This window comes from Carassius gibelio, chromosome A7, assembly GCF_023724105.1.
Source record: "Carassius gibelio isolate Cgi1373 ecotype wild population from Czech Republic chromosome A7, carGib1.2-hapl.c, whole genome shotgun sequence".
NCBI classification, from domain to species: Eukaryota; Metazoa; Chordata; class Actinopteri; order Cypriniformes; family Cyprinidae; genus Carassius; species Carassius gibelio.
Window position 1 is genome coordinate 8,203,000 of NC_068377.1, and position 21,941 is coordinate 8,224,940.

At 35.8% G+C, this 21,941-nt stretch overlaps 3 protein-coding genes across 4 annotated transcripts in view; 1 reads left to right on the forward strand and 2 right to left on the reverse strand.

Annotated features, from left to right (window-relative positions):
- LOC128016558 (A disintegrin and metalloproteinase with thrombospondin motifs 7-like) overlaps nucleotides 1–4,043 on the reverse strand; it is a 104,112-nt gene extending 100,069 nt beyond the window's left edge. The window contains exons 1-3 of the mRNA XM_052601170.1: nucleotides 3,583–4,043; nucleotides 1,785–2,152; nucleotides 1–20 (exon numbers count right to left, since the gene is read on the reverse strand). The exon at nucleotides 1–20 is cut by the window's left edge and continues 158 nt beyond it. Coding sequence (XP_052457130.1) covers nucleotides 1–20; nucleotides 1,785–2,152; nucleotides 3,583–3,709 — 515 coding nt within the window. The 5' untranslated portion in view covers nucleotides 3,710–4,043. The remainder of the gene's footprint in view (nucleotides 21–1,784; nucleotides 2,153–3,582) is intronic.
- Nucleotides 4,044–5,851: 1,808 nt separating this feature from the next.
- LOC128016295 (relaxin-3 receptor 1-like) lies at nucleotides 5,852–8,007 on the forward strand. Its single transcript, XM_052600784.1, has one exon. The coding sequence runs from the start codon at nucleotides 5,979–5,981 to the stop codon at nucleotides 7,236–7,238; it is 1,260 nt and encodes a 419-aa protein (XP_052456744.1). The 5' UTR covers nucleotides 5,852–5,978; the 3' UTR covers nucleotides 7,239–8,007.
- A 3,604-nt stretch (nucleotides 8,008–11,611) lies between these two features.
- Nucleotides 11,612–18,374, reverse strand: LOC128016296 (cadherin-related family member 5-like). Of its 2 annotated transcripts, none has more exons than XM_052600786.1 (14): nucleotides 18,222–18,374; nucleotides 17,584–17,759; nucleotides 17,180–17,242; nucleotides 16,577–16,666; nucleotides 16,138–16,224; nucleotides 15,297–15,401; nucleotides 15,023–15,208; nucleotides 14,452–14,542; nucleotides 14,269–14,366; nucleotides 13,949–14,155; nucleotides 13,464–13,577; nucleotides 13,056–13,122; nucleotides 12,717–12,893; nucleotides 11,612–12,489 (listed from the first exon to the last, which is right to left on the reverse strand). In XM_052600786.1, exons 1-14 carry the CDS (start codon nucleotides 18,310–18,312, stop codon nucleotides 12,005–12,007), a joined length of 2,037 nt encoding a protein of 678 aa, XP_052456746.1. In that variant the 5' UTR covers nucleotides 18,313–18,374; the 3' UTR covers nucleotides 11,612–12,004. The 2 variants fall into 2 exon arrangements, with proteins under 2 accessions (XP_052456746.1, XP_052456745.1); XM_052600785.1 differs by having other exon boundaries at nucleotides 12,717–12,896.
- Between the last annotated feature and the right edge of the window lie 3,567 nt (nucleotides 18,375–21,941).

Consider the following 21,941-nt stretch of genomic DNA (forward strand, 5'->3'; position numbering starts at 1 on the left):
GAGAGTTTGAACAGCCCTGTCTAGAGAGAATACAACGTCAAAGTAACGTGACATAAAATTAAACAGCTTATACCCATGCAATCCACATTAACGCTCTCATTTTATTGCAGTTGCATGTTTTGCCGCAGGGCACCTACTACTTATTATTACAACACCTTAACAGAAATGTATTCAGAAAGGTACAACTTTAATGTAAAACACTGTGTATTATCTGCTGTCAAATGGTCAGTGATCAGCAAAAAAAAATGCAAAAAATAAATGTATTTTATTTTTGATAAGTTTTTTAAATTAAAATTTCATGGTAAAATGTTTTTTTTTTTTTTAAATATCATGAATTATTAATTAATAAATAGCATGTTTGGTTTTTTTGGTTGGAGTCACACTATGTTACATTTTATAACATGAAACAACCTTACCTTTATTTAAAAAAAGGTCAAATTTCTAAGAAGAGATGTAAGAAGAAGATTTACTGACCTTGTGAAAGCTGTTATTCCCTGCACGGTTTTGCATGTTAGGTGAACCACATTACCTTTCTGATCGCATCACATGACTTTGATTTGGCAGATAATTATAATTATTATTATTATTATTTAAATAAACAGTTTCTTTCTGAAAAAAAGAAAAACTATCTGACAGTTTTTGTTTTCTTTCTGATAGTTTTTTTTTTTCATAATCAGGAAAGTTGAATCGCCTTAATATTTTTTTATTTTTATTTTTTTGCAACAGCCACCTTCCCACCCCTCAGGGCTGTAGAATTTAGAAGGGAATCTAGGAGCAGGTCTCTTCAATATCCAATATCCCATCAATAATCTTATAAAACAATTCAAATATATTCATATACAGACTATATACCATCAGTGCCTTGTGCTGTTTTTTATTTAACTTTTATTTAACAAGGACTGTGTCATTAAGATCATGAAATAAGGCTAATAAGACTTGGTGGCATCTGAGAAGTTAAAGTAAATATATTGGAAAACCCTGCTTTATTTTAGGATGTTGGTTTATTGCATGAACAGGGCAAGAATATATGCATTTGCACAGAATAAAGTTTGTCCTTTTTAAATCAATGCTGTTAGACTAAATAATGTGCAATTGTTGCCTGAGGAACATACTGACATAAACTCCTTTTGTGAGTGTTTTGACTATTTATCTGTAAGTAGGCTTTTTAGATTACGTTATATTGTGGTAAAACATATATGTCATCAATGTCAAAATCAGACTCACCTATCCATCATAATTTATTCATTTCATTCAGAAATTACATACTTATCATAAAATAATTTATACTAAATACATTGAACATGACAGAAAACAAGTGTTATGCCAATGACCCTAAATCAGTTTGCTCTCTATTTATGTAAAAAAGACAGAGTCAGCTGTTTGTGTAAGTGACATGAAGCGATTTACCCAAGTAGAAATTTTTTGGGATTACATGGATCACCTGTATCAACATCCTTTGTTTGGCCTGAAACAATGTTTCCTCCAAACAATCATAAAGTTGCCTTAACCCTTACTCTAACCTATAACCTTAACCTATTCCCAAGGCTTTCACATGGGAGATATCCAGGAATGTTGCCCAGGCCCTGTATGAAGGGGTCACTCTACGGTAGATTACTCATTGGGAGTCCATCAAAAACAAGAATGCCACATGCTCTGTGAATTCAAGCAAATTCCTTCCTACCCCTTAAACATATGGTAAATTACAGTATAAATAGACAAGTATCTTTTTCAGTGTTAAGGACTATTATATTTTACATCTACTTGGGAACAAAATACAAACTCACCAGGCCATTGCAAGTGTTCAGAGCTGCTTGACCCCTCTTCACTGTACCGCTCCAGACATCTCCCAGGAAGTAGCAGAGAGCGTGACCATGGCTATGTAAAGTAGTCCCTTGCAGACCACCGTATCTCCACTCTGTGAGGAATCCAGGCGCTAGTAGATGAGGGTTCAGGGTAAGGTTAAAGTGCAGGTCTTGACCACCATACTGCAGATGGTAAAAAACCTGGGCCAGGCTCTCTTTGTTTTTAAATGTCTCTCTCCTTTGAATTCGACTCACGCGGTGGGACACAAGATTGGACAAAATATGTCCTGATGAATCCACTCTGACAGGATGAACAACTTCGTAGTTGGGAAGTCCATCAACAGAACTATCTACAAAAACAGCAGGGTAACCATTAGGATAAAAACTGTCACACACATGAAGTGCAAATCAGCAGTCTGGATTGGGTTTCATCATAACCACTCTGCCCTGGAACCACAGTGGGTGTATGTTTTACATTGAAAATCCCTTTTTTTCCCCAGAAAATGTCAAAATATGTATGTGTCTTATGTATATTTTACAAACAACTAAATTATTACATTTTATATGATTAGCTATTACTTATATCTAACAATGTACTACAGATATGACCAAAAAGCAATGACAGTTTATTAGACTTCAAACTTTAAAACAAGAGTCTGCAAAGTCCCCAAAGATTTTACTAAATGCACTGAATTTTTGTGATTGTGTGACAGTATGACTGCAATTTGAATTTTGCAACTGGAACACTGTAACCTTTCTGCTCTTTATTTTGTGCTTGCATAGGTTTATTAAACATAAATTCCTATGACTTGCAAAGCAGTGAGAATCGTACATTGAATAATTCATGAAACAAATCCATGACGTATCATAATAACAGCAAGTTGAAGTTCGTCAGTGTATTTAAACAACAGACCAGAATAATACACTTACAGAGATATTTACAGCAAATAATGTGGTAGAGTAAAAACTAATATATATATATATATATATATATATATATATATATATATAAATAATAATAAACACCTCAGAAAGAAACTTGGGAACAGGACAGAGGTAGAATAGCATTTGGTAAGAGCTTAGTTAGGTAGAGCTTAAGTCATAAACACGACCAAATATTTCACTTCCACTTGTTGCAGGTTGACAGAATGATCCCCAAATTATTAGGGCACTTAACTAATGCTGAAAAAGCATGGATGTCAATCCATGTAACAGACACTTGTGTCAAAAGCAACTTACAGCACAGTCAGGTTACACACTGTTTATTAATCAGTATGTGTGTTTTCTGGGAATTGAACCCACAACCTTTTGCACTGTTGGCACAATGCTCTACCACTGAGCCACAGGAACAGTAGGCACTGTTATGCATTTGATGATAAAATATGACAAGTGGTATCTGTAGACAAATTTTTCTAGACCTACTTTACTTTCCTGAGTCCTTTTAGAAATTACCGGTTTTGCAGTGATTTTTAGTGGTTGTATGAAAGGTGTATTTCATAACATCAACTAGAAACATGTTTCACTCAGCTTAATGTTTAACAACCACAATAACACAAAATGTATCGTTTTAAAATTAGAAGGCAAACACAATTTTCTTTATGAAATATTTTGCTTGCAATGTGTGCTTGGGCTACATTTCTTTAAAATAAATGACACTTTTTTTAAAATAAATAAATGCCCCAAATTACTTTTTGTGCCATTGTTACACACAGTGACAAACTGACAAAGAGGCAAAAATGTTCAAATACTATATAATCAGACACAAGCTCAACCCACTCACCTGTGTCGTGATTATATCCACTAACTGTTGTGCTCTCGAAAGAGAACAGAAGTCCAGCTGTTATCACAAAGCAGAGAGAAAAACTTGCTGGCCCCAGAAATTTACTATCACAGTCCAGCTGAATCATGATGCCAAACAAAACAGAGGAGAAGACTGATCACTCCTGGTACATCTAACAGTCCATTTAAATAGAGATTTGAGTAGTAACTTATGCCTCAGCCTTATGCATTGGTAGTTTGGACCCATCACACAAAAGAACGGTACTGCATTTATGAAGCCAGAGATCTGCAATGGTCAATCCGAGATAAATGATGTAGCATGATAAAGTCTGAGAATCCGGTGCATGGGCGATTTTGAGCTCCTTTAACTCAGCTGGGATCACTGCACTTACTACAGATGAGCAGTGAACTGTGTTTCAGCACAACTTTGTAAAAGTTCCGCCCTCTCAGTCCTCTAGTAGGAGGAACCTCTCTTTGTGCTCAGTGTGTCAGACTGAACACATTCTGTAACGTGTCTATGATCAAATGACTCCCATAATTTAAACAATACGTTTAAACCATTTGTCAAGGAACGCAAACACAGGACACGTTCTTGAGTTCAGTCTGTGCCATTTTTAACTTTGGTTTATGAACACAGGTGGTTATCTTTTTTTTATACGTTTGTCATTACAGCTTTAAATATAATCTACATTCTGTTCAGTTCCTTTTAGATTCGGGTAGCTGTTTTTGAATGCAAGAACGCACACTGATTATTCCTGTTGATGCCATTGAAAATTATCACAATAATCACCGTTGTTCTATAATTAAATTCATTCATGATGATTACACATCTCCTGGACAAAGGAAGGAACATTTTTGTTCCACAGAAGAAAGTCACTCAAGATTTAAACAACATGAAGGTAAATGAAGATAGAGTTTTCATTTCTGGGTTAACTGTCCCTTTAATACCTACTATTTTCCATTGTTGTGTTGGACTAATGAACATATATTCATGTGCAAGTCAGTAAAATCTCTATACTGACATTCCTTCCTGGTTTGAAAGGCTGAAAATTGAAAATCTGAAAATGCTAGCTGATTTTTAAGAGAGTAACAAACCGAGTAGCTGATGTTTAAGAGGTGTCCATCAGGTGCCCCATCTAGTGGACACACTAGTAGGAAACATTTTATGTCAATTTAGGAAGTCATTGCCATCTAAAAAACCTGAAGCCCGTAAATGTCCCAAATGAACTGAAATATATGGCAATATTTCCCAGCAGCAGCACCTCGCAGTTAAATAATAGCAGCAGTGAAGTGAACCAGACAACTATGCAGCAACATGCCACCAGTGATGATGATGAGGGACAGAAAGATGAGCAGGTTCCACAGGCAGATTCAGATCCAAGTAAGGAACATGAGAGGAGAAAGAGAGTTACTTGCTAGAGATGATGTTAGGAAGTGATATTCAGGTTGCTACATTTTTAATGATTACAGTAGTTAAAACAGCTAAACTTCAACATTTTAGCTGTAAAATGCCACATGCAGTAGCTAATATTAAGAAATATGTTGTGCTTTTACTTTTAAAAATGTTGGTAACATTACAGTTATTGCTTGCAAACTTTTTCAACTTGTTTCTGATTTTGAATACAGAAGTTACATTTGTAATGGTGTATTTTCATTTAGATGTGGTATTATCATCTGTGCAGTAAGATTAATTACTGCATAAATGAAGATTATTAATTAATAAATTAATTTCAAGACTGCTGGAATAAAACCGTTTTTTTTTTCATTCCATTGTTGTTTATTCAGGTTGAGCTTAGACCAAGAGCAGAGAAAGACACCCACTCCAGCTCAACATCTAGTCAACATCAGTGCTATTGCTATAATTTGGATGATATGGTATCATGAGCCACAATTAAAGTCTTGTGACTCTCATGCCAGGCGTTATTGTTGTTGTTGTCGAGTTTACGCGCGCCGATTGCTTTGGGCCGGGCCTAGTCAAAGTCCAGGGCCGTTTTTTAGTCCCAGTCCGTCCCTGTGGACACGTAAGATGATATGATAAGATAAGACTTTATTGACTCTAGGAGTAGTATGAGCTATAATAGAAAATTAGCCTACTAGAATTAAATTTTAATCCATCAGACATTGCATTTAAATAACTATGACTAACATTTGTTGTCCGTTTGCTTAGCCTTTATTTTTTCGACTTTTATTTAATAACAAATAGGTCTATTTTCGAATCTTGTGTCTTTTCGACATCCTCCCTCAAATTTGTTCAGACGCGTTTTAGCGTGACATGACGTCAGGAGTACTGCTGTAAGTCAGTCACCGGCGTTATCCAGTGCGCGCGCTTCACAGGCGGGCGCTCCCCGCGCGCTTCTGTTGGCTGTCAGGTGCATTGCGTGTTTATCACTTATACCCATGGGAACCCACTGCTATCTAAAACCGCTTATGTTCTGTGTGAACCAATGTAAGTCTACTGATATGCGATCAGTAGGCAGCCTTGTCCACCAGGCACCTGTTGGAGAGTTTCTTTCAGAAACAATGGGTGGCATTCTCAACCAAAGCGGATGGGGAACTTTAAACACAAGTTTAACGGATCTGCATAAGTTCAGCAGTCTGGAAGACATCGATGTGACCGCTGACGGCAGCCTGGTCCTCCGGATTATCATCTCGGTGGTTTATTCCGCGGTGTGCGCCGTGGGTTTGGTCGGAAACCTTTTGGTGTTTTTCCTTATGAAGATAAGACAAAGTCGGAAAAAATCCATCATTAATTTCTATGTCGTCAATTTAGCTGTCACCGACTTTCAGTTTGTTCTGACCTTGCCTTTCTGGGCTGTAGACACGGCGTTGGATTTCAGCTGGCCGTTTGGTAACGCCATGTGCAAGATCATTTTATCAGTCACTGTGATGAACATGTACGCCAGCGTCTTTTTCCTCACCGCGATGAGCATCACGCGCTACTGGTCTGTCGCCTCTGCTTTAAAGATCCCTTCTCGAAAGAAGTCCGTGTCTGTGAAGTGGATCTGTGCTGTATTGTGGATCCTGGCGACTGTGGCAACAGCTCCAACTTCCATTTTCTCCACAGTGACAGTTGTGGCAGGTGAAAAACTCTGCCTCCTCAAGTTTCCAGATGGCCAGGTTTGGCTCGCTCTGTACCACCTTCAGAAAATCGTCATTGCGTTTATCTTGCCCATGTTTATTCTCTCAGTATTTTATCTATTACTTTTGAGGTTTATCAGAAAGAGGGGAATTAATGCCCGCCAAAGAAGACGATCGAAAGTAGCAAAGTCTGTAACGGTGGTGGTCCTCTCTTTCTTCATTTGTTGGATGCCTAACCATGCGATCACCCTCTGGGGCGTGCTGGTGAAATTGAACGCAGTGCACTGGGACAAAACATACTACATGGTGCATACTTATGTTTTCCCCGTGACTGTTTGTCTTGCTCATACTAATAGTTGTTTAAACCCAGTTTTGTATTGTTTAATGCGACGGGAGTTTAGGAAAATGTTACATGGGTTCTTTTGGCGCATCTCCTCGCCTGTGATCTCGAACGCTGGAAAGCTACATGGATACAGCGGAGGCAGCAAGCAGAACCTGGATGACGCACATACTGGAATTCATCTGAATGTGATTGACGAACAACGCTGCCAAGAATCCGGTCAACCGACCTTAAACTGACCACAGTCATAGTACTTCAGACAGGTTCAGGGCAGCAAATGAAAAAGTGAACTGTTTTTTTCCTTCTGATAAATCAAATGGTTATTATGATTTAAAGACCGAAGAATGAGCGTGGTTGCTGTATGTGACTTTTTAAAGATGTTGTATTTATTGGCCTACAAACATAGGCTACCAAGTTAAACCTAATGTCTATTTATATTGTACATTTTGTTCTTGGTCACTTTTTGTGTGATAGTGAATTCACAAAGTATACAGTATATTAACGTGGAATTAAAAAATACACCAAAATGTAAAGATATTATGAGGACTGAAACGGCACTCGCAGAACTGTATTTATATAATGTACATGATTCATAGTAATTTATTAAAATGAAATGTATAATATTACATTTATTTCAATATGGTTTTAAAAGTCATTCTCTATTTAAAATTAAAATAGTCATCATTGAATCACCCTCATATCATTCCAAACCTGTATGACTTACTTCATTCTGCAGAACACAAAAGAAGATATTTCACAATATTCGTTATTAAAATCTTCATCAAGAGACAGAGAGTGGGGTAAGACCTGTCACCATATAGTCTACCAAACTGCATAAAACTGTTTTTTTTATGCAAAAAATGTGTGAATGTCAAAATAAAATGCATAAATAATGGGTAAAAAGTATTTTACCTTGCAAAAAGAACAATGCAAATCTCTGGGTTGAATATAAATGATTAAATTAAGCTTATTTGATCAAATGACAGCTGTGGAATAAAGTGTGTGATACTTCGGGCTAAGCTGTGTCAGTGGAAATACTATTGCATCAATTATACAGTAATTTCACTGATAAACCTGAAAAAATATATTTTAATATCTTGAGGGAGCAGCATTGATAAACATCCTTTCAGAAGATTTTCCCCAAAAAAAAAAAAAAAAATGTTTAAATGAGCTCCAAGGAGAATCATACCTTAGTTTTCCTTGTTCAACATCACTGTAAGAAAAAAATCTGTAGAAAAATGGAAAAGGTACTGGAAATTTTGTAAATGGGTAAATTTCGGGATGTTATTCGCTAAGTTTCAGATATTTCCTTTAACCCTAAAACACATCACCATGCAATGCACAATTAATATTAACACAGTACACATTATGTTTAATGGACCTTATATTGTATCAAGAATATAACATTGTCTGACATTACTAATGACAAAAACAAAAATTGCTAAATCAGAGCACATGTAGTTTTAGCTTAAAATTAAAAAGAATATAATCAATAATACTGTAAGTAATATATCTTTTTAGATTTTATTTGAAAAATATTGTTAGCTGGTGCTAACTGGCTAGCTAGCTAGCTACCTGATGCTAACTTGAGGTCATTTTTAAATATAAAATCCAAATATTTTTATTCAACCAACTAGTTAGAATACATCTGATGGAAAGACAAAGGATTTGATGTTAAGAACAGAGTAACTAAAGTAATTAAGCCTTGCCCTCTGGGGACATTTTGCCCCATGTGACTGGGGACGTTTTACCCAACAGACTAGGTTTGAAAAACTAATTATGTAATTATGAAAATATAATTATATTTTTCTTAAGTAACATGTAGTCCCTATATACAAGCCTTACTTTTCTTATATCATATATACTGTAACTGTAATGTTCTACAAAACTACAAGCTTTAAAAAAATATTTTCGTTTTTCTTACTGCTTAAAATTTGATCACTAATCATTTGCTCTCAGGTACATCACCAGTGTAAGAGTCATGGTAAATACTTCTGCATCTTTTTTGTCAAGTAGTCCATAGTTCCTGTGCAACAAAAATTTATTTAGTCTTTATCTAGAGATTATTTTGGGAAAAACAGCAGATTTTATTGTGGACTTCAGGAGAAACAGTACTGATGAACAGCACTGTGGCTGCAGTGGAGTCATTCAGATTCAGGCACCACCATCTCTCATGACCTTAAGTGGGACACTCACATAGACTCCATTGATAAAAAAGGCCCAGCAGAGGTTGTACTTCCTTCACCAAATGAGGAAATTCAACCTCCCACAGGAGCTGCTCACACAGTTCTACTCGGCCATCAGTGAGTATGTCCTGTGTACATCCATAACTGTCTGGTTTGGTTCAGCTACCAAATCAGATATCTAGAAACTACAAGGGACAGTCAGTACTGCTAAGATGATCATTAGTGCTCCCCTGATCAACATCAAAGATCTTTACACCTCCAGAGCGAGGAAAAGGGCTTTGGACCCCTCACACCCAGCTCACTCTCTCTTCGATCTGCTGCCGTCCAGTAAGTGCTACAGATCACCGACCACCAGAACAGCCAGGCCCAAGAACAGTTTATATAGCCCACAGGCCATATTCAGCCTGAACAATTTAAAATAATAACTATACAATGGCCATCATAACTGACTAATTTATACACAGAATCTGAAAATGTTACATTTGCAAACTGCACACTTGTAAAACTAAAAACAAACAACAAAAAACATATCTGTACAGTTGTTTAAACAATTACGTTTTGATTTTAATTTAATTTAATTAAAAAGAAATCTCTATATATTTTTACTTCTGTATATTTCTTTCGTTTCCTGTTTTTCTTATAGTGTTATTCCATCTGTGTTGTGTAATTCCTATGCATGTCTGCACTATCATGTACAGTATGTCTGCACTATTTCTGTACTTTCGTCTGCACTGTAAGCTCTGTCACCAAGTCATATTCCTTGTGTGTGTAAACATACCTGTACTTGGTAATAAAGCCCTTTCTGACTTCTGACATATTCTATAAACATTCACACGCATTGCACAAAATACATAATTCAATTCAATTCAAGTTTATGTGTATAGCGCTTTTTACAATACAAATCATTGCAAAGCAACTTTACAGAGAATTATGTTTCTTCAATATTTAGTAGTAGCTTATAAGGGGTTACTGTCAGTTTATGTGCATATGTGCATTATGTGCATGAAATTTCATAAAAATTAATACAAGACATAGTCAGCCAGACAAGGAACACTATTAATAGCAATTATTATATGATGCAATCACACTTGTAGCAATATTTGTTAGTTCTGTATGTTGTTTCAAGGTAAGCATCATCTGAGGTCCTCTGAGAGGTCAGCATCATCTCTTCTCAGGTGCGTAGCTGCTGTTCCAACCAGGTAAAATTAATTAGTTTAACCAAAGCTAAAGAATAATGATTAGATACATAATATAAACTGGAGGAAAATAGTGATAAAAGATAAAAGTAATCCATATAACCACTTTATATTGAAATGGAGCTCCGTGGTCTCTGACAGTTTTAAAATAGAACTTTGTGGCTTTCAACCACTGAGGTTTAATATATTGTTCTTTCTTTAATTCTTTCTTTCTATCAGTTAATGAATTTCACAAATATACATGCTGACTTGTAAAATGTTATTTTCTTCTTCTTATCACATTATAAGATGAGCATAACAGCTTGACAATTAGGCAAGCCCGTGGTTAGTGAGCGAGCAGGAAGGGACAAGATCACTTTCATTGTTACTGAATAGATAAAGGACCTTCCCCTTACCCGGACAGCGTTGTATAAAGTGCTACACAAATAAAGGTGACAGCCGCATCAAGAAATATCTGAAAGCACATCTTTTTCAAATCCTCATGCTTCCACTATCTGTTCTAGTCTGTAGGCTACTCTTTTAAATAGTGTCTGAAATTTAGTAGCCTAGTGCTTTATTGTATCTACCACTTGCCACTTTGGATAAAAGCTTCTGCTAAATGAATAAATCCAAATGTATATATATGCATTTAAAGCACCTGGACCCATCTGCACACCAATGTTTTCTGTAAGAACTCTAAAACGTTTGTGTGTGTGTGTGTTATATTATATTTGATACATCAAGGTTTTATGAATAATCAAGTAACCCTAAGCTTTGGCACAATGCAGTCAGGACTCATGCCAATAGAGCCCTCAAGTGGTGGGTATTGGTTTGTGCCACACTTTAATGCAATGATAAGGACTGCATGTTGAAAGTTGTTTCAAAATGTGAGAAATGCACTTACAATAGAGATCCATGAGGCCACTGTGGTATTCTAGACTCATTCACTTCCATTACAAAGTTTATAACTACAGATGCATTTTTGGTTTGTCAAGGTTTGAATCTTCAAATGAAAACCTGTTTTGCCAATCAGTGAAGAGTCGTTGGCATTTTACAACATTTAAAGAAACAAAATATCCAGAAAGGAACACCATAATCATGCAACCACTCCTTTGTGTTACAATCCTCCATAATCCATCAAGCATTCTGTGCTATTTGCTCTTGCAGATAAAGGCTATAGCTTTGATAAATATGCTAAATTAATTTGGTTTTGTCTTTTATATTATTTTGTCAGGCACCACATCAAGGATACTATGTTCAAATGTGCTTTATTCTAGATGTTTTCCACATAATTTACATAATTATACAAAATACTCTATTTCACAATGTATTATTCATAGACACAGCCAACATTAAATAAAACTGCAAGTATTGTTTTCTGAAATCATAGACATATTACTGTACATCAAATTAGTTTAGCACGCTCATCACACAATGGAAAATAATATATCATAAAGCCGTCATCATTTACAAATATGAATAAATGTGTCAGTATTTTGCAATTCATTATGTCTGAACTGAACCCGGGTTTTATTTTCACAAAAATACATTATTTCAAAACTCATGTGAACTTGAGGAAAAAATGAATCCAGTCTCTGATGAGCAAAGAGCTCTAGTTTTACTGAGCAAGAGCATCTGAGATCCTCACTGATCTCTTCTTTCTGTGTTCAATTCTTCTCTACTATCAGAAATCGCCGTTTCCCTGCTACTCAAGTCTTGAATATTCAGCATTGTCAACTCCCCCAGTTCCATTTCACTGTCTTCCGTTTGAGTGGAAGCAAAATCCCATTCGATTTTCTCCATGTCCTCTTCAGGCTTAAGCCCTATATTGTCAGGGATGATCTCCACCTCGATATCTGATGAATCCTCTCTCTCCTTGAACCAAACGGTCTTTTGTCTGTCATCCTTCCTCCTCTCTTTAGCCAGAATGGATTTTACTTTATGCTTGTTTGCCTTTCCTCTGGCTTGGCCGGCAGGACTATGGTGTGAATGGGTGGTATGCGTCTGGAGTCCACAGGAGCTGCAGTGCCTCTGTCTCTTGCGAGGTATCACTCGCACCCTTGCTGCCTGAACTGCATCCAGTCTTTCTCTCAGTTCAGCTCGCTTGGATCTGGATCTCCCTGTGTCTCCTTCATTCAAGAAACCATCATTGGTTAACTGCATGCTATCTCTTGGCCTGTTAGGGGGCTGAGTAAACTTCAAGAATAGCCCTAAACACTGAACGAGGGCAGAGGGTTAATCTCACAATTTCATGAGCTGTTTATTACCTGCTGTAGTACATGATTACGGTGTTCTTATGGAACTTTCTCTTAAGCATCATTTCTTTTACAAAGTGGACACTCAGAGCTGGACTCACTGAGCTTTGATGAGAAGATGCTGACCTCAGACTTGAATGCATCAGGATTCCCCTTCTTGACGCGGGATATCAGATAGCCAATCACAATGAGGCAGAGCACCAGTAACGCAGCCATCACAAAGCCCAGCAAAGCCATGTCTCCTGCACGGTACCCCTCGTCGGGTGACTGGACCCCTACTGCTGATATGGCAGGTGTGCAAAGAGAAAAATTAGACACCAACATGCGGAAAAAAATATTAGAACCTTTACACTTAATCCAATCCTGCTCATGGAAGGCCAACTTCCAGCAAAGTTAAGTGAATCAAGGTCTTGAGTATAAATATTGAAAGGATAACTTACATGGTACTACAGTCACAGAAAGACTAGCTGTCCCTATCTCACCAGTAGACACATCCACTGCCCGAAGCTAGTGACAAAAGAAATCATTTTCAGTCACACTTTATATTAAGTAGCCTTAGTTACAATGTACCTAACCAATAACATTAAATTAACATTTGTAGTTACACTGTTAGCATTACTCCAAACCTCTTTGTAACTATTTGTGAAATTAACTAGCAAGTGAAAAACTCTCAATCAGAGTGAAAACTGTTTCAATGTCTGTTTCTAGTGTGGTAAATTGTCAATATAAAGTTTGACCAGTATTTCAATAAAACGATAAAAAAAAAGTAGACAGATTTCATATGCAACTACTGTCAACTAGTAGTTAAAATTTTCTCAAAATAGATGTAGCAAAACATGTTTACTTGCCTGCAAAGCGAAGGAATCAGTCCGAACGGCTTTCTTCAAAAGTATAAACCCATCTGTTGTGATATTAACATAGCTGCTATACTGAACTTCATATCTTACGTCAGGGTTGATTCCCTGAAAAATAAAGGGAGAAACTGGCACTCTCTTATTAAATGTATTCAGTCTTTATGGGTGACCGTAATGTTGCCAAGTAGGATATTTATCCTTGATGAAAGTTTTTGTTGGTCCTGGAAAAAACATTTCTCTTAAAAAATTTTTTACCACCTAACCATTAAATCTAACCATTAACTAGCTTTAAAATCAGTGGGGAGTGATAAGTTGGTATGAATGTTGCTTAAGCTCCAACCCCAGACCTAACATCAACCCTAAACCTAAAAACTGATGTTATTCCAAAACCAAGGAGATAGCTCTGAATTCACATGGTTAAAACACAGTACAATGTCTGCATATACTGTAATGTAAAAGTAAAATTATGTAAAACTTACACTCGCAAAATCTTCATCCCTTGCTCTGACTCTGATTGGTCTGTTGGATGTCCTGTCCCTTAGCACCATGTTTTCAGGCCCTGAATTACTGTAAACATAGCCTTCATATCGGTCCTTTTCAAACTTTGGAGCATTTCTGCTCTTTTTCATTACTTCAATAGTGACTGAAGTGGTGGCAAACTGATCTCTATTTACTACCTGGGAAGCCTGGAAAAGACAGATAAAGGAAGGATGGTATTATAAAAATTAAGCAGTGAAAATTGTATACTTAGTGTAGACTACACTTCTCAAAGTCTTCAAAATATGCACAAGAAACTCACTAAAACTAAGAGTGATATAGGGCCTGCTATGTCTGCTGGTTTCAGCATGGATATGTTTCCAGATTTCTCATCAATCTGAAATATGTTGTCCTCATTTCCTAGACAATCACAGAAATGATTATGTTCATGTTGAACACTGAGTGTGTAGGAATAACTGTAATGTTAGGAAAAATGCTTTAATACCTCGAACAATTTTATAGCTTATCTCTTCATTTCTGCTTTTATCTCCATCTCTGGCATACACTGGACCTGGCTGAAATTGCAATGCTCCATCCTGGAAATATCAATTTAGTATGTATAATTTCAACACATACAGTACCATTGCATTTATTAAAGGAATAGTTTAAAATTTGCTTAAAAATTTCTCAGGCCATCCAAGACATCCCATTGTTTCTTAATGGGAACAGAGAACTTGGAGAAATCAATACTATGGATAGAGGACTTGTATTTTAGCTCAAAGCGATGATTACATGTTTTAATGATAGATTTCACTTCACAAAATGTTAATTGATGGACTGGATTCGGTTGCTTTGTGATGTTTTTATCAGCAGTTTGAACTCTCATTTTGACGGCACCCATTCAGTGCAGGGGATCATTGGTAAACAAGTGATGTAATGCTAAATTTCTCTAAAACTGTTCTGATGAAGAAGCAAACTCATCTACAACTTGGATGGTCTAAGGGTAAACAAATATAGGGCAAATATTCATTTTTAGGCAAACTATTTCCATGGTCATAATATTAATGAAAATGTACCTGTTTCTCTGTTAAGTTCACCCTGACCCTGTACCCCAGGCTCAGGCAGATTTTGGCATTACCAGTGGTTACTCTTGTACATGGTTGAAACCAGGGAGGACGGTTATCGATGTCTATAATATTGACGATGATTGTTGCTGAAGCTGTGAAAGAGTGTTCAACCAGTTGTGATGGAGGTGGAGTATCCTGTAAGAGTCGAGAATCGTTTGTGTTATAGGTGATCAGGAGAGAATTTCTGAATTTATTAGATCTAAATGAAACAATTTTTACATACCTGCACATGCAAGATCAGTTTCACCTGTTGGATGACATCGTAATCTAAAATCTTGTTCACAAGGATGTTTGGTGTATACATGGTCTCAAGTCTGAAGTATCTGTTCTGTAAAGAAACAGTCCAAGTGTGCAAACAATGTCATTTAAATATAATGTTTCAAAAAAGCATGGACTAAACTGTTCAAATTCATATGGAATATTTTTACTATGTCACTATGAACATTTGAAGGATTTACCCAAGCTGAAGTTCTGGGTGACCCTGACCCTTTCAATGCAAGGACAGAAACCTCTCAGATTTCATTAAAACTATTTACATTTAACTTTTGAAGATGAACAAAGTCTTATGGATTTGGAATGAAATGAGGGTGAGAAACTGATGAATGGATTTTCATTTTTGGGTGAACCTTTAAGCTTCAGTTTGATCTTCACACAAAGCATGTGACTAAACGGCACAACACACTCTTAAAAATAAAGACTGAATGGCCTATTGTGGAACCAAAAATGGTTCTTCTGTGGCATTGTTTGAAGAACCTTTTGAAGCACCTTTATTTGCAGCCATTGTTTATAATGCTTTTATGATTTTGTCCTTTTATGGAGATTTACAGATTCTGGCTCTGGTACTTTCAGTGTAAAAAAAATTATCTTGTTGTTGTCTACAGAACGAACAACATTAGGACGAAAGAATGATGATTCAAGATTTTTATTTGTCACATACACAATTATATAGAGCTTATATAACCAGCAGTGAAATGTGAGTGCAATGACACACTTATTTTGGGGCAAACAAACTATTCCTGAAATATTTTTTGATTTTCTCAATAGAGAAAAGGTTGATTACTTACCTCAGTTGGTTCCATAGAGTAATACAGAACCTCTGAATCGTCATCTATTGCTTCAATCAGGGCAATGCTGGTATTAACTGGTGTGAGCTGTGCAACACACAAAATGTAGCATTAATGGAATAGAATGGCAACATCCTCACTGTGACAGTAGATTAAAAAAAATTATGAAGAAGCTGTCTGACTTAACGTACAATGTATGAAACCATGATTTTGCCAAGAAGATTGTGTGCATGGACCAACAACTTTTGCTGGTCATAACATGGTCAGCTTTTTTGTTTGTTTGTAATAAGAACGTTGTTTAAGCCACAAACCCAAGCTGAAGCTGAACCTTATCCCTTAAATTGGTTTTGGATTGATTGGTTGTTGGCAATGTAGTTCCAGGACCAACAATTATTTAAAACATATATAGGACAAATGCTGAATAACAATATGCTCTCACCTCATTTACGTCAAGTGTATACTCGCTCTTGTCAAATGATGGAGGGTTGTCGTTGATATTCACAACACGAACAATCACAGTCAGAGTGATCTGTAGATAAAATGTACAACTTGAAGTGAACAACAACAAAATTAACTAGTAGTCCTCGATATAAGTGACCCCCAAAAGGACAGGAACACTGGATGCCATTACAATAGATAACATAATACCAAGTGGAATCTACAAACAAATGATAAATGCCAGAGCTTATCTCACACAAGTCTACACTTTTCTGAAGCAGTCTCGCAATTACTTTTAATCAGATGGTTTCAGATTTAATCAGATGCAATGTTTAGTGAACAATGAAGTCCCTCAGGTATCCTAATGGAGCAATCACGTAGTTCTCTGAAATACAAGTAGTGATTTTTTTTATTATTTATTTTTTTAGTCTGTGGAGTATTTATAGTATGTATATTTTGCTGAAAAAGTGTGTGCTATCTTCCTTTCAATTAAATGACACATTTGTTCATATTTTATCTAATGCTAAGACTTTTTTTTTTTTTTTTTTTAGTTTGTTTTGCATTTATCTGCATATACTTGTAGTTGCAGATCCGAGTAACTTACACTTCTGTGGCCAGTTTTGTTACATCGGATCTGGACAGTTAGTTCTTCAGGAGCTGAAAGTGTCTGGAAAACAATCAAGCTGAAGTTAGGATCAAACTTCTGTGATTGTGTATTTTCATGAGTAGCCCAGTGTTAAACCAAGTCATTTTAAAACAAAGTTCTATCAGTTTAAGATGGTCAAGCTGGTGCTGGCTTGTTCCTGATCCAGTTTGGGCTACTAAACCAGGTCCACTGTCATTTAGTGTAACTGATTAACCATTATCTATATCAACTTGGATCAGATAATGACCATAAATGACCAGCTAGAAACCATGTAAACATTGCCACCATAAGAAGCTGGGAATAATGTCATCATAGTTGCTCAAACTGGCACAAGACAATGGAAAGTCATGAAATAAACATACTTCAAAGTCCAGGCCTTTCTTTGCTATCAGTTCTGAACCCTTCAGATCGAAGGCATTCCCAGGATTCTCGGTGAGGTTCAGCGTTACATCCTTTGTTATTGTGTTAATACGGACAACAACTGTGTCAGCGGTGTTATTCTCTTGAATTGTCACAGGCTCTGAGGGGACTGTACAAACTGCAGAGAGAAAACAAATACGACCATTTTCTTACGTAGCAGATATTACAACATTTTCTTTGTCATAATATAATAAAATCTAGTAATAAAAATATTTTTGTAGAAATGAATATTTTACAGATGATATAGCCTGCAATAATACGATATCTTTGTTGTGTGTATGTATAAATGTTTATGGACAGAAACGTGATAAGAGTTATTTTCTATGACAGAATACACTGTATGTAAGCAAGTATTTTGAACAACTAGACATATTTGAAGCTCTACATTCCTGTCGTCTGTAGACAATGACAATGAACAGACATGGTGTCTTTTTATTGCCACTGACTAAACTGAAATTACTTACATCACAAAAAAATGCCCACTAAAAGAGACTGACACACGCCGTACCGAGACAATAGCGTTTCTAACAATAGTTTAGCAAATAGTTAAAATCTAAAAACTGAAACAAGAGTTACTTACTTTTATCAGCAAAGCAGATTTTGTGAAGGAATAAGGCAAATAAACACCCAAAGATGGTAGTTATGGATTTACGCTTAAATATTATGTCCATTTCCCAGTTTCTGATGCACACAAATTAGTATGGAGGACTGTGAGACCGTGGCACCAGCTGGTACTTCTTCACATAAAGCATTGACTGTGCTGACTGATGAGTGGGAGTTGACTCCGGTCGCAATGTTTGTGACTTCATCTTACAGTCATATATTGCCTAAAGAGCTTGCCAGCAGTGGACTGCTCCCTCCCACCCAAATACTTGCATCTGTTTTTGCGAGTTCATTTTGTATTAGTGGAAGCACCATGGAATGGGAGACCGTCTGAAATCTAAAATTTATCAAATTACAAAATAAATGAAAATAAATAATAATATTAGGTTAATAATATTATTAATTAGTTAATCTGTCACTACTTAGGAATTGATTAGTGCTTTAGTTTTTTTTATACTTATAATGAGATACCAACCAAATATTTAGACACACTAATTCCACACTCAGAGTAATAGTAAAGTTATGAAAACTGCAGTATAAGAAAAAAACAAAAAACAAAACAACAACAACTGTGATCTATATCCAGTATTGAAGGACTTATGCTCAGTATTTAAAGTGTCTCTTATGCTCACCAAGGCTGCACTGAATTTATCAGAAAAGTGAAAAAAAAACTGTAATAATGTGAAATATTATAATTTTAAATAACTGTTTTCTATCTGAATATGTTTTAAAATGTAATATATATTTTTTTCTTGATGACTAGAAATAATAAAATTAATTTATTTGAAATAGAAATCTTTTGTAACATTATAAATGTATTTTCTGTCTCTTTTGAACAATGATGAGACCTTGCTAAATAACAGTATTATTATTTTTATAATCTTTTTTTTTTTTCAAATACATTTTTTAAATGGTAGTGTATTATGCTTAAAAAACGGTATTGATTTAAGAAATGTTCCTTTTAATTGTTAAAATATATTCAAATACAAAACTTGCAATAATATTTCAGTGTTTCAAAAAAAAAATAATTATGCAGCCTTGGTGAGCATAAGAGACTTCTTTAAAAAAAATCTTAATTATTCTAAATTCTGGACTAGTATAGATCATATTTTTGGATTAAATATCTACAATAGATCAGCAATCATTGCTGCACTGCACATCCAAGTGATCTGATTTCAGATTCTGTGATTTGTGAAAGTACTGGCCTGAATGTCTTCTGAAGTCTTATGTAATAATGCGTGCCACTGCTCAGCTCTTACCAAAACACACTCTTTATGCAGTGTGCTATTTATTTTAGCCTATTTGTTGATAGTACTTAATTAATTTCCTTGAAAATATTCTGCCTCCCTCCAAGCCAATCAGAGCTCTTCTCCAGCACATGCGACTGTGACATCAGCTGGTATAATACATGTTTAGAGACAAACAAGAAGAACCCCCTCTGCTACCCCCACTGCTTCTCTGTGTGGGAACAACAGAACACAGTGTCACATGAAGCAGACACATTGTGCAGCCATGTAGATGTGTGTTGCTGTCATGGATTCGCTTGAGCAGGCCTTGCACAGCGGAGCTGTAGGCTGCATTGTTGTGCAAGGTTTTTGAAAGAATTACAGGCCAATATAATGCTTCTCTTAAAACAGATTCACAATTTCTATATTTTATAAATGACTTGGTGACTGAGATATAAAAGTAACAAATATTTCAACCATTACAACCGGTTCTATTAAAACAAATGTAGACTAGGCTATACAAGTACAATTAAAAAGTGTTAAAATTATAGAAAAATAAAACTTAAATTAAATCACAGAAGAGAGTTAAAGGCTGCTCTCTCTATATATAAAATGTGAGACAAGTTTAAGTTTCATTGTTGTCAGATTTAAAAGGGTTTAGATATACATTTTAAGAACAGTGTTACAAAATGAAATATGCTATAATAGTGAAGTTTGCCTTAGCGTTTTTTAACGACAAATTATGACCAACTCAATGATGCATTCATTAAGAGAGTGGTCATTTGCTTCATTCATGAATGAATCAGTGGATTTGAATAAATCAGTTGAATCAATGATTCTGTGATTCACTTATTAAGGCTTGCCACCCAACTATTGTAGTTTAAATGTATCATAGTAAAATTAAATTTTTTCAGACATTTCACTTAATCAAAATGTTATATAAAACAGCACTTATGCACTTGTAATTGTAATCAATGGTTCGATGGATTTTGTTGATACAGACTTAATTTAATAAAGTGTAATACAAAATTAATATTCCATGTATGGTCGTTGTTATCTTGTGCTGATGATCATGAACTGGAAACTCACTCAAACATCCCGCCAAAACTCACTCAGAAGCGCCAAACCGCATTTTATCGCTTCAAATGATTAAAAGTAAACTTATTTAAAAAAAGGAACACTTAAAAACACATCAGCGTGTTCAAAATGACCTAAAATGAAGTAAACTATCTTTGGGAAGACTCTACACGGAGAGTTTTATTCTGCAGCCAGCCACCAGGGGGCGATCAAAGAGTTTTGGCTTAATTTTCTGGACGTGAGCTTCGTTCACCGGCAGAGGTCATTGCTGTTCAGGCGTAAAGTAATGAGTGTGTTGACTCAAGATCTATATAACTGGTGAAATCCTTAGCATTCCCATTCAAGCAGAGGGGTACTTTGGAACAGGACCTTTTGGAAATATGCAAGTAATCTGAAATCTGCCTTCTTGTTTCAAACAACTGTAAGACTTTCTTAATAGATTCTGATGTTCCCAGGGTTCATTCGTTCCCCAGATTTATATGTTAGTTATGGTTGGGCTAACATAGGGTTAACTCTGAGAACATACTGAAAGTAGAGCAGATATGTTGAATGAAATATTACAATGGATATATAGGATTCAGATAATGGGATTAGGTGTTATATTTGTATGAGTACCAGTTCATGTCAGTGTAAAAGGAAATGAGATAGGAGACTGAAGTGCAAAGAAAGAGATATAGAAAGAGACATAGCTAGACATAAATGTTAAATATTAGAAATGAAGAACGGCTAGATTTAGGTTTTATTGCATTCAGTTTGGTAGAATTACAGAAGATCAGCAAAGCAGAGGGAAACATGACCGGAAATTTAGAAATTTGTGAATTTTGTGTTATGCCTACACTTATTTTTAGATTATTTTGATGGTTCCCTTTAGACATTCTGTTGTCTATAACTAACTTTGCAACTACCCATCCACTGACTCTCATTAGAGTATTCCTGAAGTGTTAGTGAACTGTTACGTTACACTAAGGTTTCAGGTTTAGTAGAATAAGTTGACAAAGTTATTTATAGTCGTAGGGCTATGTATGTTGGGGGACCATCAAAATAAAGTGTTTGCAGATATTACACACATAGTATACTTCTACTCTAACTGGTAGTTGACATGTAGTTGCAAAGTTACAAATTGTACAAAGGTTTTGGACATGCAGCATTTAGCCTCTCGCCTCCTCACCAGTGCATTAGCAATGCTGTTTTGCTAATGTTGACAACTTCTGTAGGGATTATGATAGAACATGTCATATTCATAACCCGCTAAATAGTGAGTTGATAGCGTTAACTGCCACAGTTGATTTTCACCCTCAATTGGTAAGTGTTCATTTCAAACCATTGGCATGTTTGCAGTTTAATGTTTCTTGCAAAAATGCTTGTGCTAACCAGCTAAACCTTAAAGATGAGTT

Bases quoted from the DNA above. Each gene is read 5' to 3' on its own strand.
- LOC128016295 (XM_052600784.1), top strand. From the start codon at position 5,979: ATGGGAACCCACTGCTATCTAAAACCGCTTATGTTCTGTGTGAACCAA.
- LOC128016296 (XM_052600785.1), bottom strand. From the start codon at position 18,312: ATGGACATAATATTTAAGCGTAAATCCATAACTACCATCTTTGGGTGT. The intron at 15,209-15,296 runs GTATGTAAAAAT...CGACTCTTACAG, and splicing joins AACTGATCTTGCATGTGCAG to GATACTCCACCTCCATCACA. The intron at 12,490-12,716 runs GTGAGTCCAGCT...TCTTGAATGAAG, and splicing joins CATCTTCTCATCAAAGCTCA to GAGACACAGGGAGATCCAGA.